General features: G+C 41.8%; 1 protein-coding gene across 7 annotated transcripts in view; it reads left to right on the top strand.

The window, feature by feature from the left end:
* The window catches only part of GRIK2 (glutamate ionotropic receptor kainate type subunit 2), a 624,521-nt gene extending 600,894 nt beyond the window's left edge, over positions 1-23,627 (top strand). For 6 of the 7 annotated variants that reach the window (XM_077303395.1, XM_077303345.1, XM_077303379.1 and 3 more), the window contains 3 exons: positions 4,103-4,353; positions 13,398-13,575; positions 23,332-23,494. In XM_077303395.1, the coding sequence (XP_077159510.1) occupies positions 4,103-4,353; positions 13,398-13,575; positions 23,332-23,345 (443 nt within the window). In that variant the 3' untranslated portion in view covers positions 23,346-23,494. Of the gene's footprint in view, positions 1-4,102; positions 4,354-13,397; positions 13,576-23,331 lie in introns of all 7 variants that reach the window. The other variant, XM_077303360.1, reaches the window with a different exon arrangement.
* The last annotated feature ends 446 nt before the right edge of the window (positions 23,628-24,073 follow it).

The following is a 24,073-nucleotide window of genomic DNA, read 5'->3' as shown; positions in this document are numbered from 1 at the left end:
ATGGGGTTCAATCCATGGCCATCTAGAGTGAGGTTCTAAATTAAAGTATGCTTTAATATGCAGATGTCTATTAAGAATCTAGCAGTAAAACCATTTCCAGAATAAGTTTTTGTAATATAGTTTACAAAATGCTGTACCACATAGCAGTACAAAGCACATCAAAATCTATGGGAAGCTTTTCATTACTGTGGATGATGTTAATGCCTGGTCCATGCAAGGAGAGAGGCAGCACAGATTCTACCTGAGGGCTGTCCAAGATGAAATAAACAGCATCCAGGTAGGTAGACTGTCTCTTCCTCTCTCCTATGGGGGACATATCCAGCTGAGAGAGGGGCCCTTCTCTAGACTGTTCACAGTTTTTTTAAGGATGAAAAACAGGAGAAAATTATGCAAGATTCTGTGGATCCCCATCGAGAAGACAGATGGGCAATAAATGAAGCAAATTATTAATAACTATAGCTAAAAATGGGAGACTAAGTAAAAGTTAGGTTGGTGCATGGATGGAAAGAAGAAAAGGAAGCAAGGATGGGTGATGATATGGGGACTGCCAGGTAGACAGAAAGAGGAAACAGCTATGTGGCCCTGCCAGGCCACACGCTGGTTACTGATTAATCATGTCCTTGACTGGGAAGCTGTGATCATATTGTTTGGCGAGTTGGAAGTCCAAAATCCAGTCCAAAGGGTCAAAAGCAGAGGAAGTCAGTCTACCAAAGGAGATGGGGGTGATGCAGAGTCAACATCCAGGCTGGGGTCAGATACCAAAGAGAGTCCCAAAACCTTATGATGGTTGAGTAGCTGGGGAGCAGAGTCAAGGGCTGAGCTGTAGTTAAGAGCCAAGAACAGAGTCAAGGAGCAAGATGAAGTCAGGAACCAGAAGCGAAGTCAAGGAGTCAAAGCTGAAGTCAGGAATCAGGAACAACCAGCAAGAGCTTCACTGCAGCGACCAAGAACAGTGGATGTCTAGGCAGAGAATGCATGCACTGTACCCATGGAGAGGCTTGTTCTACTCATCTCCTTAAGTACACCTTGGCTGCATGGTGCTCGCTCCAGCAGCACATATACTAAACTTGGAACCTTGACTGCATGGAGTGGCCAGCCACTGAAGTGTTTGTAGCGTGGCCTAGTCCTCATCCCACAAAGAAGCTTCAGCTGCACTCTATTGGGACTGACAGTGAGCTGATCTTCCAGACTGATCTTCTGACAGTTATCAGATTGGTGCGGCAGCAGCACTATCACTGCCACTCCAGTGAGTCTTCAAGGCTGGACAGGGCCTAGCCCCAGGGTCTTGAGGGTGTTGGCCCATAGGGCTGGGTGGCAGCCTGGCAGGGACCAGAATAGTTCTCACCTGGACCCATTATGCACGGGGGTTTTAGCGCACATTCGGGGTGGAATGGCGGCGACTAAAATCACGGATAACGCACGGAGCCGGCTGCAACCGGCTGCAGCTTCGGTGCATGCCGCCGAAAAAGCCGCGTCAGTGAAACGCGGAAGAAAGCGCAGCTTCCGGGTGAGCGGGGCGCAACCAGAAGCGGCGCCCGGATCGGCGCGTGCATAATCGGTTACTCTGGGTTTTGCCGCCGTCGCGCCCCGCCCCATGCATAACCGGTATGCGTCGCGTCTTCCCCCTCCGCATTTTCCACGTGACCCGAAATCGCTGTTTCGGCGGCCGTGCATAATGGGCCCTGGAGATTCAGGCTGATCTTGATCCCCAACTAGATCCTCAATGGCAGATGCCCAAGCTGAGGATGGCATGCTGGACCCAGATTCTGGGTCTGATCCAGTTGTACTCTCTGGAGCACCTGCTGGCAGCAGGTCCAGAGGTGCAGGGAGTGTGGGCATCACAACAGCCCAAGGAAGGTGACACAGAGGAAACCCCTAGCAGGTTCCCCACTGTTCAACTGGGCTGGTTATAGCAACCAGCACTATGTAATTCAGCCATAGTTTTCCTGGATAGAGAGTTCCAGTGATAGGGAAGGGTGAAAAACTTAAAGTGATGAGGAGACAGAGGTATTTTAGCTGCCAGATGAGAAAAAGAGAGGGGAAAGAGGCTGCGGCGCTTTCAAGGAAGTGAAAGACAAAATATTGAGGGAGAAGGAAATTAGATGCACCTTGTAAATATGCATGAGTTCCTACTCATGTGTGTATGTATATACTCAAGAAAACAAACTATGATACTGTCATAAGTTTCCTTGTTCATCTTTTTGATATAAAGGCAATAGATGGTCTAATAAAGATAATGTGATAATAGGTTGAATAATTACACAAAATGCATACTGTATTGACTGACACATGTATTCATGTTTACATTACTTTCCAGCCCAAAGGAAAAAAGAATTTTGGAGATTTGCAGGGTCATCTTAGACTTTGATAATGTATGCTTAGGGACAAAACTGCAACTGTTTACAGATGAGTTTTGACAGAGTAATAAACTGACATCATTAATGATGCCTGTTATTCAGAGTTTGGTATTTATTATGTGCTGGCTGGTCATTACTTTGTCATGCTTATGGATCAGAATGACTGCATGATGCTTACTCATGCTCTTCTTCTTTTGCAAAATAAGGTAAGAGCAGCATGCTACAGGAGGGGAAGTAGGTCATTTAACAGTGTGGCAATGTTGCATTTAAATTCCTCCCCTCCCAAAATTCCTCCCTTCTTACATTATGCAGCAGGTGGCACAACGTACCAATCAAGCAATTGGAAAAAAAACTAAACATAACACTGATTAAACAGTTATAAAACAAGTCTAAAGCATTTGGCTAAAATTTAGTAACAACCAAACTCAAATTTTTGACATAATAAAAGCTTCTCAAACATTAAGGATTTGATTACTGCTGTACTCTGGACACATGGCTGCCCTTAAAGACTGTCCAGAAGCTAGTTGGTATAGAATGCTGCAGCTAGCTTACTAACTGGAGTGGATCATAGGGACCATATCACATCAATTTTGTTTTATATACAATGGCTTTCCGTTGCTTCTGTGCTCAATTCAAGGGGCTAGTACTAACCTTTGAAGCCTTTGAAGACAGCATACCTTTAGAAAGGCCTACCCTCAATATGAACATTCCTGTCCTCTGAGGTAATATTAATCACAGAATCACAGAATCATAGAGTTGGAAGGGGACCTCCAAACCCCTGCACAATGCAGGAACTCACAACTACCTGCCCAGCCACAGTGGCCCCAGTTTCATGCCCCAGTGATCACCCCACTAAAAACCTCCAAAATCCAGCCTGGCCTGGAGGAAATTCACCTACCAATCCACAGCGGCAATCAGCAATCACCCGGGGTATGCAAAGACCCTGTATACCCAGACCCTGTTTCACATGCACCTACCATCTGAGGTTAGAAGTGTAGCAACCTGAGAAAGTGCTTTTTCAGTTGTGTTGCTAAAACTTTTGAATTCCCTCTAGGGTTGCCAGGCAATTGTGTGTGTGTGGGTGGGGGGAGCAGTGTCCTAGAAAAACAAATTTAAAAGAAAAATAAGGCTCCATCTACTTCCAGAAGTTCTAACCATAGAGTTTCTGCTGATTCTTAGAGCTACCTGAAGTTGACAAAGGGTAGCTCTAGAAATGATCAAAAATTCTATGGTAAAACTGAAAGTTGTTTTGTTTGGCATTGTCCTGATAATTGTTATTGGTCTCTGCCCCTGGATGCATTATTTATGTGTGTTTATATATATGCCTTATTGAATTTAAATATTTTGGTATGTTCATATTTGAAATGCTGATTTATTTGTTGAAATGTTTTAATGCTGTGTCATTTGCCGTCTTGGGGATCCTATTTGGATGGATAGGCAGAACAGAAATGTTTAAAATAAATAAACTCTAAATAAATAATAAAGGACCCCTCAAAACAACTGAAAAGCTATTCACCCAAATATTTATTGATATTTTATTTATTTATTTATTTATTTATTTATTATGTATTATATTTATATACCACCATTTTATACATTAGAAAAAGGCCAGTATGCAAACAAAGCAAAAATATTTCAGAAAGACCAGAAATCTCTCATTGAGACTTGTATAAAATAGCCAAGAAACTATGCAGTCCTTTGAAAATGTTCATTAATAAGCTTTGCATTTCATTTTTCTCTTTCAGGATCTCCATATAGGGACAAGATAACTATAGCAATTCTTCACTTGCAAGAAGAAGGCAAGTTGCATATGATGAAGGAGAAATGGTGGCGAGGTAATGGCTGTCCAGAGGAAGAAAGCAAAGATGCCAGTGCCCTGGGAGTACAGAATATTGGTGGCATCTTCATAGTTCTGGCAGCAGGATTGGTCCTTTCCGTTTTTGTGGCAGTTGGAGAATTTTTGTACAAATCCAAAAAAAATGCTCAGTTGGAGAAGGTAAATATTGTTCTTTCTGCATTTAATTTTGCAATTATAATCTTAGCTTATTAGACAACCATTTGAAAAGCCATTCTGATATATTTTGTAGTATGGCTCAAGTGACTAGTTCTTAATGAATGAGCACTCATCTTTACAGTTTTTAATTTGTCTTTAATATTTCTAATTGTAGAAGTGACTATTTCCCTTCTTATTCAAGCTTGGTAGTAAATCCAAGAATCATAGACATGTAGAGTTTTCTTTTTCAGATGCTAAATAGTTTTACTCATTTTAGTTATTTTGGGATTTCTGAATATGCACTGATATAGAGTCACTTGTCTCTTAGAGCAGTGGTCACCAACCCCCAGTCTGGGGACCGGGACCGGTCCGTGTATCAGTCAGTACCGAGCCACAGCTCCACCTCACCTTTGGTGCTCTCCAGCGGCCGCCATGGCTGGGGCTCCTCCTTGGAAGTCAGGGGCGCCAGCAGGAAAGCAAGTGGAGCAGGGGCTCAGGCGGTGGTGACATCCCTCGGCAAAAGACTACCCCCCCTGGGCCTCAGTAAAATTGTCAAGCGTTGACCAGTCCCCGGTGATAAAAAGGTTGGGGACCACTGTCTTAGAGCACATTTACTTGGAACTTATTCCCATTGTTTTTATTGGTACATGGAAATGTGCCTGGGATTGCAGTCTAGTTTCTTTTCATTGTTGAGACATTTCTTTTTAATGCATTGTTCAGGGACATTTTGATACTAATCAGTAAAACTGGATGAGGTCACAAGTTCCTTATCAATTATTTGAACATGTATGTATTTCTCTGCATTGTGCAATAACACAGACAAGTCAATTCTGCTCCTCTCTCCAGTCATGGAAGATGATTAAATTCTGCCATTCTAATTTTGAAGCTTTTTTAATTTCCTGAAATGATTTTTTTTATTTTAGAAAATGACCTTTGGTTTTAAATATTTCATGTACATCACAATGGCTTTATCAATTTTGAAATAATACGTTACATATGAATGATAGTATATTTGTATCAGTCTGATTCATATATATATATATACACACACCATTTTTATTGTGAGTTTTGTACTGTAGATGGGATTACCTTTTAAATTATTCAGATGCATCTTACTTGACATTTTGAAATATGATGTGAACAGCATGGCTTTTTTATATAAAGTCCATCTGAAAAGGGTGTAGGAAGATGAAGAAGGAGGTATTTGGAATATACAGCTATGCTAAATTATTTCACATATTGTTCTAAATAATCCCATAAATTGTTCAAGCATATCGAGCAGGAAACACCCAGTGCAGTCCTTTCCTATACTGCACACAATGATTTGCATGTATGGGTTAATTTGTAAAAAAAAATTAATGGTGAGAACACGATATTCAGCAATAAAACTGGGGATTGAGCAAGATAATTGACCAGTTTATTCAAACCATATTATTTTATGTCATTTAGAATATTATTTTTTATCTTCTAGTTTTTATCATTTGAGGTTACTTTTGATCACATTAGATAAAAACTAATGATTGCTTCTTACATATGATGGCCACATGAAAGTGACTGAGCCCTGATTTTTGTTTTGGTTGTTCCGTGTGCCACGTAGACCCATTATGCACGGGGGAAATAACGCACATTCGGGGTGGAATGGCGGCGACTAAAATCACCGATAACGCACGGAGCCGACTGCAACTGGCAGCAGCTTCGGTGCGTGCTGCCGAAAAAGCCACGTCAGTGAAACGCGGAAGAAAGCGCAGCTTCCGGGTGACCGGGGCGCAACCAGCAGCGGCGCCAGGATCGCCGTGTGCATAATCGGTTACTCTGGGTTTTGCCGCCGCCGCACCCCGCCCCGTGCATAACCGGTGTGCGTCGCGTCTTCCCCCTCCGCGTTTTCCATGTGACCCGAAATCGCCATTTCGGCGGCCGTGCATAATGGGCCTTAGTGTGTGTCACCATGTCACATAGATTAAACTCCCACCGCATGGTTTGTTTCCATGGCCCTGAATTCTCCTGTCAGAAATTTCAGTGGAGGCATGGAATCAAACACGATGGGAGTTGACCCAGGTGTCCAGCTGATATATGCCAGTGGTACACTGAGTACCATGCAAGTGGAAAAGAGATACACTTTGCATACAGCATGTTTTGAGGTGGAAGTCATCTTATTATGACAAGCTGTCCTAGCAGATGCCTTCATTGTTGACATGGCAAAGATGTGATAAGATTTGTAATCAGTTTTGTAAAAATATAATTCCTAAGTGTTAATAAATGATATCTAGTATCCACCACCTAAGGGAGCTTTCAAATTATCGATCCATCAAACCACTTCTCATTGCTATATGCAGTGGTCATCACTGATAGGAAACCTTCTGCATTTTTGAACTTTTACCTTGATATTTGGTATTATTTGGCTTCTTAAAGGAATATTTCTTATGTGATGACTTTTTCACTTCAAAAGCTGGAAGTGTGAATGACAAAAAATAGTAAGTCACAATCAGAGGCAGCAGTGGCCCTTAGTGTAGTGCATAGCAGTGTTTTTGGCCATCAGTGCAAAGTTGCCCCTAAGTAAAGGGTGGATCCCTTCACCTACCAATGATAACTAAGTAAAGAGGGAGAGACATGATGGTCCTATTTCTTCCTACACCCTTTCTTCACAGATGCCTATGGCAGTCTACATTTGTCTGTGATGGTCTCAGTTCATACCAGCAGAGGCCACTATAGATTTTTACTCAAATGGCTGTATTTGCACAAGACAAACCAGGCCAGCCAATGATGTCATCCTTTTGTACAGTGCAAGCCATCGAGTTCTCTGCTGAAATGCAGTATGACTGTACTTGTGCAGGTAACTAGACATCCCACTGCTCACTTGCTCTCATCTTCTGATAGCAGCAAGTAGTCAAGAATTTCACATCATAGAACAACATAGGCTGCTATCTGCCTATTAGTTATTTTTTTAAAAATTCTTTGGGCATTTTACATACAAAGAACTTTGTAGCAGTTACGTTTATTTGCTTGCCAAGTGTAACGTTAAATGGGGATCCACAAGGCATGCAGCTGTTACTACAACATATAGTCATGTGTTTCTTTCTGAATCAGCACTTCTGTTGTTTTTATGTGTATATTCTGCCTTTAGGCTTTCTTCAGGTCTACTGGTCTGATCCTAAAATGTACTGTGCCAGCTCATAAGTATATAGGAATGGTGCATAAATGTATTGCAGTACCACTGCAACATTGCAAAATATGGAATGTCAAAGATGCATTATGGCTCAAATGTACAGGACTGAGAACTAAACAAAATAAGCTCTGGTTGTTATCTGAAAAGGAGAGCAGTTTGAGTCATATATTTAGTATAGCTTTGCTTTAGGCATTGCATACTATCAGATTTTCTAAAGGAAAAAAAGTAGACACATTTCCATGGGAGCAGTCAAACATCAATGCAAGCAATGCAGGCGTATGAATTTCATGACGGTTTTCTGTAGAAGGGAAGAATATCTATGGAATGCTTTTTAAATAAAGGAAAAGGGAAGCCACACTTGATCAGAATGAACCTGCTAACCCATGACATGTTTTGAAAAGTTTCAACAGTGCCTAAATTCATTAGGAGATCTGTACAGAACTCTGAAGTGCTCAGATAGTTTGTGAATGTAACCTGAATTCTGGTAGGGTCAAAATCAGCCTGGTCTTCCCTGATGGGACAGAGGGTGAGTGAAAGAGACTGTTGTATAGGATGAGGAGTGGAGAGAGAAGCAGAGGCCCTACATTTGACACTTCTGGGATGTATATGCAGTTGTCACTGTAACAATAACATCTAAGTGGAACAGTAAGCAACATGCTGTATTGTAGCTATTCTAGTCATCTGGTTGGGAATCATGGAGTATGGTCCCAATGAAAGCTACTGTATTTGTAGAGTTATAGGGCTAATGGTATCTGAGCAAAATTAACATGGAAGGTTCTCCCCCCCCCCTCAAAAAATATTTCAAATATATTCAGCTTGCAGTGGCACAATGGACATGTACAAATTGTGCTGTTCTGTTACCAGAAGAGGCTGGTAGAAATGTGCTATATGTCCAACTCTTATCATCCCTTATGTTGTACCTTTTCTGCCATCTGAAATAACAGTTGCTCCTTTTTATCCTAAGTTACTGCTCTTGCACGCACATTGGATATGAACATTCTTCCAGATCAGAAAAATATCTCTACCACATCCATGGATGAAAAATCATATAAGAGGCATTCTTTCACCAAAGGTGCTGAATTAAATTATGCTGAATGTAACATTGCAGTTGCACAGTACTTTGGTAGCATTGATTCCAAGAATGTGTTTTTTCAAACAATCTAGATCATTTTTTACTTGATACTTTAAAAATTTAGGGGCTTGACTGTTCTTCATTAGCCACAGGTAGAACAGGGATCAGCCAAGCTAATCTGTGGTTTAAAATTTCACAGGCAAGAAGTTATTGAAGTGGAAAATGGCTGAATGAATGAAGTATCATTAGTGTATTTCTGAGTTGGGTTTTTAATTTCTATCCTTTCTTGGTTATAATGGGTTGGAACTAAAGTCCTGTGTTATTACAAGTCCCCAGACTCCTTAGAACAAATTTTTGCAGGTGTGTTGGACTGCAATTCGAGATTTTTTCAGATTTTTTCCTCACTATTTTGTGTTTTTGCCTTGTCATTTATAAAGCAAGCACATAATTATGTCATCTACTTGGAGACATGTTATTAAGCAGACATTTGTTTTCTAAGGCAATCTTGCCAATAAGTGCACATCCATTTGCATTTTATAATTGCTTCTGTTAGCAAACGACCTGCTCCTTGGTCATAACATTATGTTGGCACTTACAGGTCATTGACTAAGCAATCTCAGAAACCCAAACCATGTTAAACAATTACCAATCTGTTTGTTGTTGATTTAGCTGGTTCGAGTGTTATAGGCTGCTCCTACATATCACACTTAGAATCATCGAATCATAGAATAATAGAGTTAGAAGGGGGCGCATGGGTCATCTAGTCCAGGGGTAGTCAACCTGTGGTCCTCCAGATGTCCATGGACTACAATTCCCATGAGCCCCTGCCAGCATTTGCATTTGCTGGCAGGGGCTCATGGGAATTGTAGTCCATGGACATCTGGAGGACCACAGGTTGACTACCCCTGATCTAGTCCAACCCTCTGCACTATGCAGGATACTTACATCCCAATCGCTTATCTACTATAACCTGCGATCCCTTTGCCTTCACAGAATCAGATGGCTATCTAGCCTCTGTTTAAAAATTTCCAAAGATGGAGAACTCACCACCTCCCGAGGAAGTCAGTTCCACTGAGAAACCGCTCTAACAGTCAGGAACTTCTTCTGGATGTTTAGGTGGAATTTCTTTTGAATTTTCATCCCATTCATTCTGATCTGTCCCTCTGGGGCAAGAGAGGACAATTCTGCTCCATCCTCTATATGGCACCATTTTAAATACTTGGTTATCAGATCCCTTCTTAGTCGTCTCCTCTGTAGGCTAAACAGACCAAGCTCTCCCAACCTTTCTTCATATGTCTTGGTCTGCAAACCCTCACCATCTTTGTTGCCCTCCTCTGGACACGTTCTAGTTTGTCAACGTCTCTCTTCAATTGGGGTGACCAAAACTGAACACAGTAGTCCAGGTGAGGCCAAACCAGAACAAAGTACCGCCACCTCCCTTGATCTGGACACGATACTCCGTTTGATACAGCCCAAAATCCCATTAGATATACCTAATTGCACATCATGAGCTAGTTCACTGTTCTGTTTCTTCATAATCCAATCCATTTTGTTTCTTTCATAGCAATATGAAGCTGCAATCTTGTCATTTATAATGCAAACATATAATGCTTGATTAGATTTACTGAGAGAATAGTATATAAACATGGGCCTTTTTTCCTTTGAACATTAGGACACTCTGACACATTGTGTGCTATTTTTTGATACTGTTCCTATTTCAAAAGCTAAGCTGAATGTTGAACAAGCACATGCACTAGATAGTTTCTTAAGACCATCATGTTTATAATGCCGTAGCCTCTTACCTTCACTTGAAGATACAGAAAGCAATAATATTTCATACAAACAATCCTCCAAATATATATTTTTTCCTTTTTTCTAACATACTATATTTTCTTTTCATATTAGTAAAGTATCCATTACCTTTGGCAGTGGGTTTTCATTTGGCTAAATATGTGGGTATAAGATTTAAAACACATGCAAAATGAAATACACTTTATCAACAAAATGTTATTTAAAAATCCTCCCAAAATCTTAATATCGTCTATGCAGCCAGGGTGACCAAACCAAACATTCATTCCAAACCAAAAAGGCTAGAGAAAATACGATTTTGGATAGAAAAAAATATATAGACTCACTCTATACTCTTATACCCCTGACAATTCTTGTTACTTTTCTGAGAATGCCAGTTTCTGTTTTCAGCAAATGTTTAGCCCTCTTGACTAATGCATGTTTGAGAATACAATGGCAAACCCTGATCAAAGGACTGACTCTCATGTATTCCACATAAAATAAAAGATCCAGTTTCACATATGGCTGAAGGAAATGTTGCTAAGCAGTGTGCTGGAAGAGTAGACTAGTGCTATTTTAGAGTGCAGATATGGACTTACATTTATAAACATGTCCCTCAATTAATACTTGCCCTTACGTAGAAACCTAGGCTTGAACCTTTGGCCTGAGATACTTCAAAAATTGCAGGGAGTTTTAAATGGGAAAAATATTAAGCATATCCCTGTCCTCCTTCAGAATTTGTAGGTATGCAACAAGTTCTACCACCACGCTGCTGCATAAGTAAACCAGACTTTTACCAAGCAGTATTATAGGGTCTTTCTTTTCCTTCTCTAAGTTATTGACAAGGGGAAGAGTAACTACATTTTTCATGTGGCTCAAATAAAATTTTGCTTATAGTTATGCAGAATACAGTTGGGTGGGGGCAAACCTATTGAACTAGTGAGTCAAAAATCCAATCAGAAGAATGAGAGTGTCCCAAGTTAAAGTACAGCATAGTACATAAGTCAGGCTTTTCTACTCTAATCACTTTTATGTAATTTTATCCTGCTCTGGTAAGATGGATAGCAAGTAGCAATGCAGCATGAGGGAGGGAGACAGGAATGCATGCTAATTAGTCACGTTGTCTGCCTCTCTCCAGAATCTTGCTTTTTGATGGCATGCTAAAAGTCATGATTTTAAATAACAATGTGAAGAATGTATCATGCCTAACTTGTTGATATGATCCACTTTTGTATTATACAATGGGAAGGTTATTAAGTATACTAGGGGCAAAGCCCATTGCATTCAGGAATACAATGGACACTAGATCAGGGGATGGGGTGGAAGAACTCTGGGAATGGCCTCCCTCTCCCCCGAGGACCTGGAAAGGTGGCAGGTGGCTGTTCTCCAGATGGCCTCTTCCTCCCCCCAGGACCTGGAAAGGCTGCAGGCAGCTGTTAGGGTGGTTGGAGACCCCCCAGGCAGGGAACTCATTGGCAGGAGCAGCTCTCACATGACAGGGATCTGCAGCCTCTGAGCCTTGGAAGGAAATGGAAGGAGGTGGGGGTGGTCAGGGGTGGGGGATGGAAGGTGATTGGCTGGATGCAGGACAGACAGGTTGGAGGTAGAAGCGCTCAAGGGCGGGACAGAAGGTGATTGGCTGGCGGCTGGACAGACAGGTAAGCCAGTTGGAAAAGGAGGTGCTCAGGGGCAGGACAGACACCTAGAGTGGGTATTAAGTGCTGAGTGTCATTTAAGCCATGAGACCATGCTCCTTCTCCAAGCCCTTACCAGAAATATTAAGTGGAACAGATAGATTCATATATTGAAACTATAGAAAGCTTCTGTTTCAAAATACAGTCATACAGTTTTTGACTCATGTATGCTACCATCTATTTCTGTTTACAGATGATACCACCTAATTTTCTACTCACAGATTATACCACCTAAATAGGCTCTCCCTAAGAACAACCCACCTTTGTAGGATGGGGGGATGCAGAAATTAAGATTTCTAGTTGATGCAGGTTGGATATAATTTTAACTGTTCAAACTCTTTTAGATATTTTCATTATTATTGTTATAGTGGGTATTATTATTGTAGTGGGTATATATTGGAAGGAGCAGCATAGTGATATATTATAACTAAAATAAAAAATAAATGATACATAGATATTTACTGATATATAATTTAATCTAGAAATTTCTTTCCATGTGAGCAATCAGCTTCCTTCATTTCTAATAAAGCAGAATTATATACATAAAAGAGTTCACACCCTTTTTGAAATGAACAGCAAACTCACTTAAGTAGAAAAAAGTCTCATAGAAAACCCTCAGATCAACTGGATTTCCTAACGAAAGCTGTTGTGTTACTGTTTTTACTAATATCAGCATTATAGGCGTAGTCTGACACAATCTTCAACATTTCAAAGGCAATATCTTTAAACATTCCATAAAAGCTTCATGCTTTCCAAAAATTCACTTTACCTTCCTTCTCTGAAGTAAACTCAGTGATGGTCATCATGTCAGATCTTTAAACTATTCACAAAACCTTAAGTCTTATAGAATAATCTCTATCTTGATTTAAATGGGGATAGAACATGATCTATTATGTGGTCTGAAATTTTCTATTATATATAAGCAGACAATTATTTTAACCATCTGCAATACTTATAGTAATAAAGTACATGCATCAAGCTCTAATTCCAAAATAGAATTCTATGGAAGGATGCTGCCCCTTTCTAGTGGGAAATACAGTATATCCTGCAAACCAGGAAATCCAGAGAAAGGAAGATTCATTGAAATTAAAAGCTTACTGCCAACAACACTTTAAGTGGCATCTACAGAACAGAATGAACTGAGATAACTACAACGCCATCTTTTAATTGTCCAGTTGAATAGCCATCTTTTCTGATCTTCTTGTGTGGCCCTAGCGTGGCCCTCATCAGTCTTCTTTGAGAAAGAGCAAAAGAAAAGGGGAAAAATGGGCTGTGTGTCTTCTATCAATTGATGCACCACAGCCCAAACTGTTTCATTATCTCCCCCCAGTGGCCTCACATACATGTTGAAAGGAGGGATGACAGAATGAAACCCTGTGGAATCCCGCATGAAAGAGAGCCCACGGGGCAGATGAGCAATTGCCCACTATCATCCTCTGAGATCTCTTTGAGAGGGAAGAATGGAACCACACAAGTGCAGTCCCACCAGCCCCAACCTAGACCCACAGGTGAGTCAGCTCAAAGGTCTTTGGTTGCTCTGAAATTACCCTTCAGTAACAAGTCTGTGTACATCAGTTAGTAAGGATCTGATCCATTAATAGAAGCAATATACCCACGGTGTAAAATAATGTTCATACTGGAAGACTTCCATTCTTATCATATCCAATTCTGGTAATAAAATATGGCTACAGCCTGGAAATCTGATGGCCAGAAAGTTAACATAGATTACTAGACAACTGCCTAATTTCTTCCATTTCAGGAAAGCTGGTACCTCATTTTACTGCAGAAAAATATGAGTAGTTTGAGCAAAAGGAGGTCCCTAATCTACTATCCAGGGATAGGTTAATGTTCTTGAAGTCAAAAACAACCAAAAAATTCAACTAGCCAGGAATAAAATCTCCTTTAGTGTACTTCTGATACGGATATCTTTGCAGCTTCTCCAGGTTGGCAGCCATCTGTAGACTTGAATGTCTTGATATTATTGCATAGAAAATCAATTAATCTTCCTTTGATAACTCTTAGATCCAGAAGATCTAGATTTAGGTTCCCTTTTTACAAAACCATCACACTACACAATGTTATTTTTTCCTTATCTGAAGCTTATTTATTGAAATGCTTAGTTGCATAGAGAAGAGAAGAATTACATGTCTGAAAACACTTGTCAGATTATTACTCTTGAAGCAGAAAACAGATTCTCAAATTATGTTGATTGTTTTGAAATTTAGGCTGGGTATTCTAGCACAACTATTTTAGGGGGACTCTATATGCTCTTTCAGTGCTTCCAGTGCCAATAATTGGCAAATTCTCAACAAAATGTGTCACTTTCCATGGTAGTTTTTAAAAGGCTGACAAGACCTTTAAAAATCGACTGTCATTATGAAAATATGCATCAGCTGGTGTCATTGACTGTATCTTATACAGATATGGTGATTATTAAACCTTCAAAGTCTCAAGTAAAGCAAAATTAATCTTTGCCACGCTGTCTTCCTAAATTTATTTATCACATTCTATTCTTCATTTTCACATTGCAAGCAGTCATGTATTCTGTGTAAATATGCTTTAGGTCCTGCATTTCTGCCTTTGGGTTTAAGAGTCTCTGGACTGACAGCTCCTAACTATTTCTCTATGTTAAACAATCCCTCGGGAACTCATACATGCTGATTAGAAAGGAAGCGAGGAGCGGGACTGTGGCTCCATTCTCAGGCAACTTCAAAAAAAGATGAGGAGCATTTTGATTGACATGTCCTGGTAGACGTTAGAACACTGACCCCTAACATCAGATATAAGCTGCAGGATTACTGCCATTACTGCTTTAAGAAATTTTAACAAGGCTTCAAATAATATCTGACATGCAAGGCTGGAGGTAATGAACTTCTGAGTAAATCCCAGAGAATCATATTGGATTTTGACAGTCAGTTTGATGGCAAACACCATCAAACGAAAGAGGAAGGCAAAACAATTGGAATATATTTCTCTAAGAAAACCAGAAGGGGGGAAATAGCAGACCAATTCAGAATACAAGAAAGATGTCAATATTTCTTGCTGGTGTCTCCACCCATGCTTTCTCACAGACACCCTTATTTAATATTTTGTGCCATGCTAGGCTTGGATGAGTGTTCTGTTCATTTCTTCTTTTTGTGTATGCCAGTGTTGCTGTTTTTAATTAAAGGAAAGTTCCAAGTAATTGTGCTTTATTATAACATAAAAGCCATAGGGTTATGTATATTTAAACATGATAAACAGTAAAAAGGATTCTCTTATGCAGAAACGATGCAGCAATTTAAAAATTCAGTACAAATATTGTTAAACTTGATGGCTAATCCATGTGGGTATGCAAAAGCCTAATTTTAAGTCATAGGGCTTCCTATATTGATTTAATTTTTTTTAATCCACATGGTAGCTTACCGGCCTACGGTAGATAATTCTGAAAATGGGGGAGAAAGTCCAAGTTTGTAACTGTTCAAAAAAAAAAAAACAACCTTGGAAATAACCCCCGTGGCCATGATCAATGAAGTCTATGTTGTTGTTGCCAGACAGAGCACTTCAGGAGGTGCCTGATAATGGGAGGGATTAAATTAAATGGCGTCGGCAGTGAAGAGCAGGGGTGAAAGTGGAAATGGTGGGACAGCATTTGGAGAAGAGAGCAGAAGCTGGCAAGGCTGAGAAAGGAAAGAGTGCTAAATTGTAGATAGTGGGTTTGGGGAAGCATGAGTAGATGAGAAAGCAGGCAGAATGATCCAGAGGAGAGAACAAAGGAAGGAAAACTGAAGATGGAGTGGGAGGAGACGCACAAACATTCTGCTTCCCTTCATCAATACCCCCTTAAGCATGTTGGAAGTTGGGTGTACACCTAAAGTTGCAGCATCCTATTCACTTCAGTTTTAGACTGATGTTTACCAGTTATATATATGTAGACTAGGAATTAAGCCCGCTGTGGGTAAAATACAGCGGGCGCTAGGTGCAGGTGGGTATGGTGGGGGGGGCTGCGTGGGTGGGCATTTGTCGCTCTGGCCCCCCCCCGCTTGGCGAGACTCACCGTCGGACGTCTGGGCGGCAGGGCAACGTGTGTTAGCGGCCCGGCTATCTGTGCTGGTGTCAGCGGATCCGCAGCGGTCTGTGGGTGGCGGCGGCCATGTTGGGGCCGGGCGGTGAGGGCTCAGCGGGCCGCTGGCGGCGGATCGGCTCACCATCGGTCTCCTGGTCTTCGTGTGCATTCAGAAGGCGAGGTGGGTAGTGTGCGGCGATGCGGCTCGTAGCGGGTGGTGACAGCTGGGTTTGTGGCGGCCATGTGAGCGGCTGCACGGCGGTGTCTGGGTGGTGGCGGCCATTTTGGTGCTCGGCTTGCGGCGGCCGTCTGAGCGGCTCCAGGGGGGTCCCCAAGTGGCAGCTGCGATTTTCGGGCCGGGTGGGGACGGCTGGGCTCGCAGCGGGTGTATGAACGGCTCCAGGGGTTCTCTGGGTGGCGGCGGCCATTTTGGTGCCGCCGGCGAGGACTGGGTGGGGCGGTTGTGGCCGTGTGGCTGCGGACCGCTTGAAGGGCGTCGGAACGCGTGGGCTGGCCGCGGCGGCGGCAGCAAAGGTTGGAGAGAAGCGGAGAAGCGGCGAGCGGCAAGGTTGTAGGGAAGGCGCGGGCAGGGACGGTGGGGGTGGGAAGGGTGCTGGTGGCGGTGGCGGGAGGTGGCCGGGGAGGCGTAGAAGGCAGGGAAGGGCAGTCACTGGGCGGAGGGAAAATAATTTTCCCTGAGGCCAGTGGCGTGGAGCGAGCCTCCTCTCTGGCAGCCATCCGTGCAGGATGGCGGCTCGGGAGAAGTGGAGTGTTTGGTGCGGGTCTGGGAGATGGGCCAAGTGTCCAACAGGGCCAAGTATCCTCCCAATTGGACACTTGGCCCTGGATTGCCACTCAGCTTCGCAGCTCCTGATTCTCTCCTACAAGTTTTTATCCCGGACAGAGCCCGCCCTAACTCCTCCCCACCAGCCCTTAGCATTTTATTTAGTCTGTGGCACTGCCCGCGGCGCCACGGGCAGTTTAAAGATATTCCCCATTAACTAAGGTAAGGCCATGCTTGCCAGTTTCATTTCTACGGCTCAGCACATGCAGAGGCTCTGGAACAGTTTCATTGGGCACAAAAAAAACACACAGAAAAGAGATCCAAACTAAAAAGTACTTTGCCTATATTAATTGGTTGCTCTCTCAACTGGCTCTAAGTGGAAGACCATGGTATTTGGGCTTCTGAAGCTAACAAGACAGGAGATTAGTATTTAAAATGCTCAAGACAGAAAAGGATTTCTAATATACAACTTGCCAGGGTTGAACAAATATTTTGACAATAATGCAGTTTGAAAATCCCATTGGAATTGTCAATAAATATTTGATGACTTCCTCTGAAATCTTCTTCAATATACCTGTCAGCTTGCAAATCTAACTTGCCTGACTTTGCAAAGGTTGCCCTCGAAAAAACAAATACAAAAAATCTTGTTCTATATTTTGCTTCTTTGAATATTAACAATGTGTTTTTCTTTGATGGTATATAATTTCCGTGGAGGAAAAAATTCAGTTAGTGGAAGGTCAGAGTATTGTTATCAAATGATCTTGTACCTCCCCCCCCAGTGTATTTTTTTAAAAACATTATTTTACATAGACTTTCCATAGCTATGCAATTTGATAAATTGCACTACTGACAACTTGAATCCTATAATTATATGCATTTCTTCTTTTAAAATGTATCATATACCAGTAAATTAAAGACTAAAACAATTTCTGTTTATAAAGTGTACTTTTAAACTTGCATTTCAGTCTATTTTTCATTTTTCATTAATATACATTAAGCATTATGTTATGACTCCGATCCAGTTGTAGTCATATGAAGTTTTGTGCAAAAGCTATAGTCCCTCAAAATCTCTATGATCACGCTCTATAGATGCAGAACAAAAAGAGTGCACAAAGCAGCCGATATGTAAGCATCAGCTTGAAAAAAATAGATTCCCTCAGTGTCTATTGCTAGGTGTCCACAGTATTCCAGGCTGGGCATTTCGGTATATTTTGGACTTTCAAGGAGGATTCATTGGTCCCAGGCTCCTTTTGGGAAATTCCTAGAGATTTTTTGGTGGGATTGAGAAGGACAAGGTTGGGGGAGGAAAGAACTGCAGCTGAATATAATAAAATAGAGTCTGCACTTCAATGCTATCATTTTCTCCAAGGACGGATCGCTGTTGTTTGGAGTTAAGTTGTAATTCTGGGGATCTTCTGGTTGTACCTAGATGTTGGCAGCTCTAGGTCTCACAGTGACCTCTGTGACTTGATACCACCAAGCTTGCATGACTCAACTAGGCTTGACTACTTGTTCAACAGCAGCCAGAGTGGTATAGCAGTGAAAGATTCAGAGTAGGTTTGAATTCCCATCATGCAGTGAAAATTGACTGGATGATTTTGGACCAGTCACCTACTTGCAGTCTAACATACCTCACAGGGTAGTTATGCACATTAAAAGAGCATGTAGGGATGTCAGCCTCCACGTGGGAACTGGAGATTCCCCAGAAATAGAGTATCTTTAGATTAGAGATCAGTTCCCCTGGAGAAAATGAATGCTTCAGAAGGTGGAATCTGTGGCCCTGTGTCATGAACCCTGATTCATGCCAGCTAAGTTTCGCTTTCTCACAAACCTTTTGGTCTCTCACCAGCCGGCCCAAGCCAAGGCGATAAAACAGTAAATCTGTCAGCTGGTTTCTAGCCTCCCTTTCATTTCCCAGCGGGAGAGGTTCCACTGTTGATGTATCAATCTTGCTATAAGTGTCCTTGCAGAGACAAACCAAGTCTCAACAATGTGCCAACTGCCTAGATATGATTCCAGGCCATCTGGTCCCTTGGGAGTCAACTCACCTTTGCTGCCCTCTCGCTCTCCCACCGAAATGCCTATGTGCCCCCTCCCTTATGTGATGGGCTCTATATCTGCCCTGAGTTTCCTATTGTTCTTTGTTATTATTAAGATCTTTGCTTAGGAAGATCTTGGCTTGCTTTAGCGTTCTGTGGACTCTGTCTAATAAAACTCTCTTTGGATTTACAACTGACCGCTGGATCTCAGATGTGTCTTTATCACGGATTCCGCAGGCTAGGCCTAGCCTGATTCCTGACACCCTGTACCACACTGACGTTCCTGTTCTTCCAAGTTCCATCCCCAAATCTTCAGAATTCTCCCAACCTAGATATGGGAATCCTTTCCTATTCCCTGTTAGTGGCCATGGGGGAGAATGAGAGGAGAGAATAATATAAAATGCTTTAGTCCGCACTGTGGAGAAAGGTCATAATTTTCCTAAGGAGAGGTTACAGGGAGGGGGTGATGGAAAACTGAATACAGATGGACAGATGAAGGTACATTGGCTGTTGGGTGGGAAAGACGTGTTTCCAAATCTAAGTGGAGAAATTCATGGAGATAAGAGTGGTGGATCCTGGGGAATGTGGGGTTCATTGAGTGGAGGAACCTCAGATTGCTATAATGCCACAGACTCCATCTTCCACAGCAGCCATTTCCTCCAGGGGCGCTAGCACTGCTAACTTCCTGGCGAAACAAAAATGAAATTGGAGGGGTAGGACCCAGTGAAGACCAGACATAAAGCAAATAATAGGGCATTGGGATACCAATATGGTGTATCAAATGTTACAGACTTCCAAAGAGTCTTCAAACTTCAGTTGGGATCTTTTTAATATTCTGGGCATTAAAGAACCAACTGAAGTTTGAAGACTCCTTAGAAGTCTGTAACATTTGATACACCATATTGGTATTCCAGTGCCCTATAACTTCCCAGTGAAGGCTGGGAATGACCTGGAATAACAACTGGTCTCCAGATGACTGAGATCAGTTTCCCCTGGAGCCTGGAAAAAATGTCTGCTTTAGAAGCTGGAGCCTATGGCATTATGCCCTGCTGAGATCACTTCCCCCCTCAAACTTCACCCTCCCTCAGCTTCACCCCTAATTTCCAGGAATTTCCCATCCTGGAACTACAACCCTAAAGGACTCTGTGGCTGGGATATCCAATGTGATTCCTAGAGAGCTACTGCTGCCTCTACAGTAGAGGGGGAGGCAGCAGGTGGATGGCAGGGAGAGTGATGTAGGCTGAAAGAGTAATGTGTTGGGGGGAGAAAGAAAGAGGAAGTGAAGGAGGGAGAAAGAATAGGTGGCAGGAGAGAAAAGGGTGAGAGACAGAGTATGTGGGAGGAAGCAGGAAGCAAAGATGGGGGATGGAACGGGATAGCTGCTCCTGCAGGTTTCTTGCAGGTCCCCACTTATAGTATTCTATTGTCTAAAAAAATATGTATAGTGGAATCTTGATCCACAGCCACCTTCATTTATTTACTGCATTTACATCCCACTTTTCTCCCTAGGGGTGACTCAAAGTGGCCTAGAATATTCTTTCCTTCTCCATGTTATCCTCATAGCAACCCTATATCAGGGATAGTCAACCTGTGGTCCTCCAGATGTCCATGGACTACAATTCCCAGGGGCTCATGGGAATTGTAGTCCATGGACATCTGGAAGACCACAGGTTGACTACCCCTGCCCTATATGGTAGGCTGAGAGTGTGCAGTTGGCCCAAGGACACCCAGTAAGCCTCAGTGTCAGAATGTTGTTTAGAGACTAGGGCAGAGTCTGCACTTACTTTCTTTATTCCATTGTCAATCCTGTTGAATTCAGATCGCTTTGAACTCTGGTCTTCCTCTCCCCCCCCCATTGAAACAGGAAAGTCTTTGGCCATGGTTAGGGAGGCTCAGAAGGTGGGGGGGAGCCAAGCCTCTTTCTTTCTTTTCTTGAAGGGGGGGGGAGGAGCCAGGCAGGGAGCCTCTTTCTTTTCTTGGATGGGAGGGGTAGAGGATCGAAAAAGGCAGAGGAGGGAGGAAAAATCCAGAAGTTGAGAGAAATTAGTGGCTTCTCCTTTAAGGCAAGCATGTCACATGACCAGGTGTAGCCTATCAGAGGTTCTCTACCACGGAGCTTTCTTTTCCAATCCGGAGCTTTCTTTCCCAAGCTGGATATTTAGGCTTAAAAGCAGTCTGAGATATCACACAATAAAGGTAGGGTCACTCCAGATCAATCCTTCTTGTTGCAGAAGGAAAATTTAAATCGCCCAAAATTCAAACGGAAATTGCATTCTGTGTAGAGGGCAGGGACTGAATCGATCTGGGGTTGGAATAAAAGCTCCGTGCAGTTTACACCCAGGTCTCCCATATCCTCGTCCAAAACTTCAACCACTGTAACATATTGGCCATCTTTATTTGTAGGGAAGAGATCTAAAACAGATTAACTTATGTATAAAGCCCAGCCATCATTCTGTATCTTCTAGGATTTGCCTTGGATCAGCAGAGATAATAAGAGCATTTCTTATTTTATCTGAATTGTTTTATCATTCCAAGAATGAAGCAAATGCCAAATGGAATCTTTGTAACTCCATTCCAAAGTTTGACTTCTATTTAGCTCTGGCTGTATTGACATTAAGCAGAAATAGCCAAGTGCCCTGAGTACTGTAGAGCTGCCTGTGTACAAGTAGGATACGGGCTTCAAGGCTGACAGAAAAGGGGGTCGCAGTGAATGTGTTCGGATAACCTGTTGCCTGGTAAAGAGAAATGCTGATAGCAGTTACAGACTATCTGTCTTCCATTATACTTCTCCCCATGATTTCTAAGCTGGCTGCTTTAGTAGCCTCTAAGGCTAATTGAAGAAAGAAAAAGGACAAAGAATAGATTGGGTTTAAATTTTACAGCCTACCCTAAGGGGAAGCAATGAGCTGTGCTCAAGTTCATTATTTTATTTATTTTTGCAATGAGTCGGTGTGCAAGGAGTGAGTTTTCTTAACTCATGGCACATGGCTGCCACCTATATTGTAAACTGTGAGAGAATGTGGGTTAGGACAATATAGACATTCATTTCTTTAAACATTGCACATTTAAGAGAGTGTGTTCAACAGATGAGTTATGAGTATGTTTACTTGTCTGAAGCTGTGCCTAGCTACGCCTTCCTAGTGAGTGCGCACTCTGTGGAAAAGTCAGGATGACTTCCTTATCAGCATTTAGATAGGACTTGACTGTCATGGAAATAGCTCAGGCCGTCTTAGTCTTTGGAAGCTAGTGAATCTGTTTGGGATATCTTAGTAGCCTCTAAAAAAAGGCTACTAAAAAGGCTCTAAAAAGTATCCTTTTGCAACTAACCATTTCCAAGTAGTGATTCTAACACTAGGTATTGATGGCTTAATAAACATGCTTAATTCTAAATTATTAATTCTAATTCTATAAATGAACAGCTCAGCATTCTCAATCAGAAGCTTGGAGTACATCTTTTATAATGATTTTTGTTAAGGGCTGACATGCAACTTCTGCGCTATTGCATTGATGTTTGACTTTTCAGTGTTAATTAGAACTTCACATCACTTGATATGATATGAACTGCCACAAAGACATTGTTATTTAAGAAGCTAATATATTTTATTCTGAAACTGTGAACTATGTCTGCATTTCAAATGCATCAATCAACAATTTCAATTGCCATGAACTGAACTGAACATTCATGTCTACTACCTGTTGACTGCAAAATCAAGTGATGATTTACATTCAAGAATAGCCATTATTAGGGGAAAGGCAACTGGGTCAATGTCATAAATACACCCGTACTCCTCAATGCTGTTTACACTTTCAGCTGGGGTTAATTCTGTTATCACATCATTAAGCAAGCAACTGTGTGAAATAAACATGTGTGAAATAAACTTAAAGTTCTTCAGTTAGGCTCTAACTGGAATATATCTTCAGTAAGCCAAAAATGCTCATTGAGTCAGTTTCATTATATAGCATGTGTGCATAAAAGATGGTAAGTATGTTGAGATCTTGGCTGAAGCACAGTACACTTTTGAAGGTTGGAAAGACCAGAAGAAACAAATTTGTTTCTGAGAGCTAATGGTATTGTTCATGGACCTGAGAGACCTCACCAAAGGACACATGTGGGTAATCCCATGCCTCTTCTAAGAATAATGGGCTTATTTTGCAAGGCTATTTTTTAAATTATTAATTACTTTCCTAGAGAGAGAAAGAGAGAGAGAGAGAGAGAGACAGATGCTGTTCCCAAAGCAAAATATAGGGAAATCAATGTGAACATGTGCACATATTAAATATAATATGGAAATATGAATGAATACATGTGATATGTAATAATAATAATAATAATAATAATAATAATTTCTTCTTTCCTTCATCTCTTGTTTCTTTATTTGTAAAACTTCCCCCATAGAGGTCCTTCTGTAGTGCCATGGTAGAGGAGCTGAGGATGTCTCTGAAATGTCAGCGTCGGTTAAAACACAAACCACAAGCTCCTGTTATTGTGAAAACAGAAGAGGTTATCAACATGCACACATTTAATGACAGAAGGTTGCCAGGTAAAGAAACCATGGCATAGAGCTGGGAGGCCAAACCACCCCAAGCACAAACTGTTGTCTTTTTTTTTCTTTTTATTTTCCCAAAAGAACTTTTGCGAGAGTGTTTCCTGTGGAAATATGCAACCTGTACAAAATAAAATGAGTTACCTCATGCCGCTGTGTCTATGAACTAGAGACTCTGTGATCTAAGCAGTTGCAAAGGCCAGACTCGAATCACAAGCATCACGGATCAACCAAGTTTATAAGGGGAGGGAGAGGGAGGGGGAGGGGTGGGCACATTCCTCAGTTTGTCATGGGTTCCACCATTCCTTAACGAATGAAAGTTCTCTGTGAGTTTTATGGCTGGTTGCAAATGCAGACTCAGTGAGAAATGGCAGGTTCCTCTTCTGGAGTTCAGTTGTTTCTAAGGGTTCTAAAAGCAATGTATAACTATGACATTCAGTGAATGGAGAAGTCTGAAAAATAATAGCTCAAAGCTCTAGTGTGTGAGGGAAAGAGACTGAGTTCTGTATTCCCAAGCATAGAAGACCTTGTGTTTGCTGGCCAAAGCCTACATGCTGTATCCACCGTTTGATATGTCAATGGGAGATGCCAATC

The sequence above is a fragment of the Paroedura picta genome, chromosome 1, assembly GCF_049243985.1.
Source record: "Paroedura picta isolate Pp20150507F chromosome 1, Ppicta_v3.0, whole genome shotgun sequence".
NCBI classification, from domain to species: Eukaryota; Metazoa; Chordata; class Lepidosauria; order Squamata; family Gekkonidae; genus Paroedura; species Paroedura picta.
Note: the sequence above shows the minus strand (reverse complement) of the source record. Positions and strands in the feature narration are given on the sequence as shown.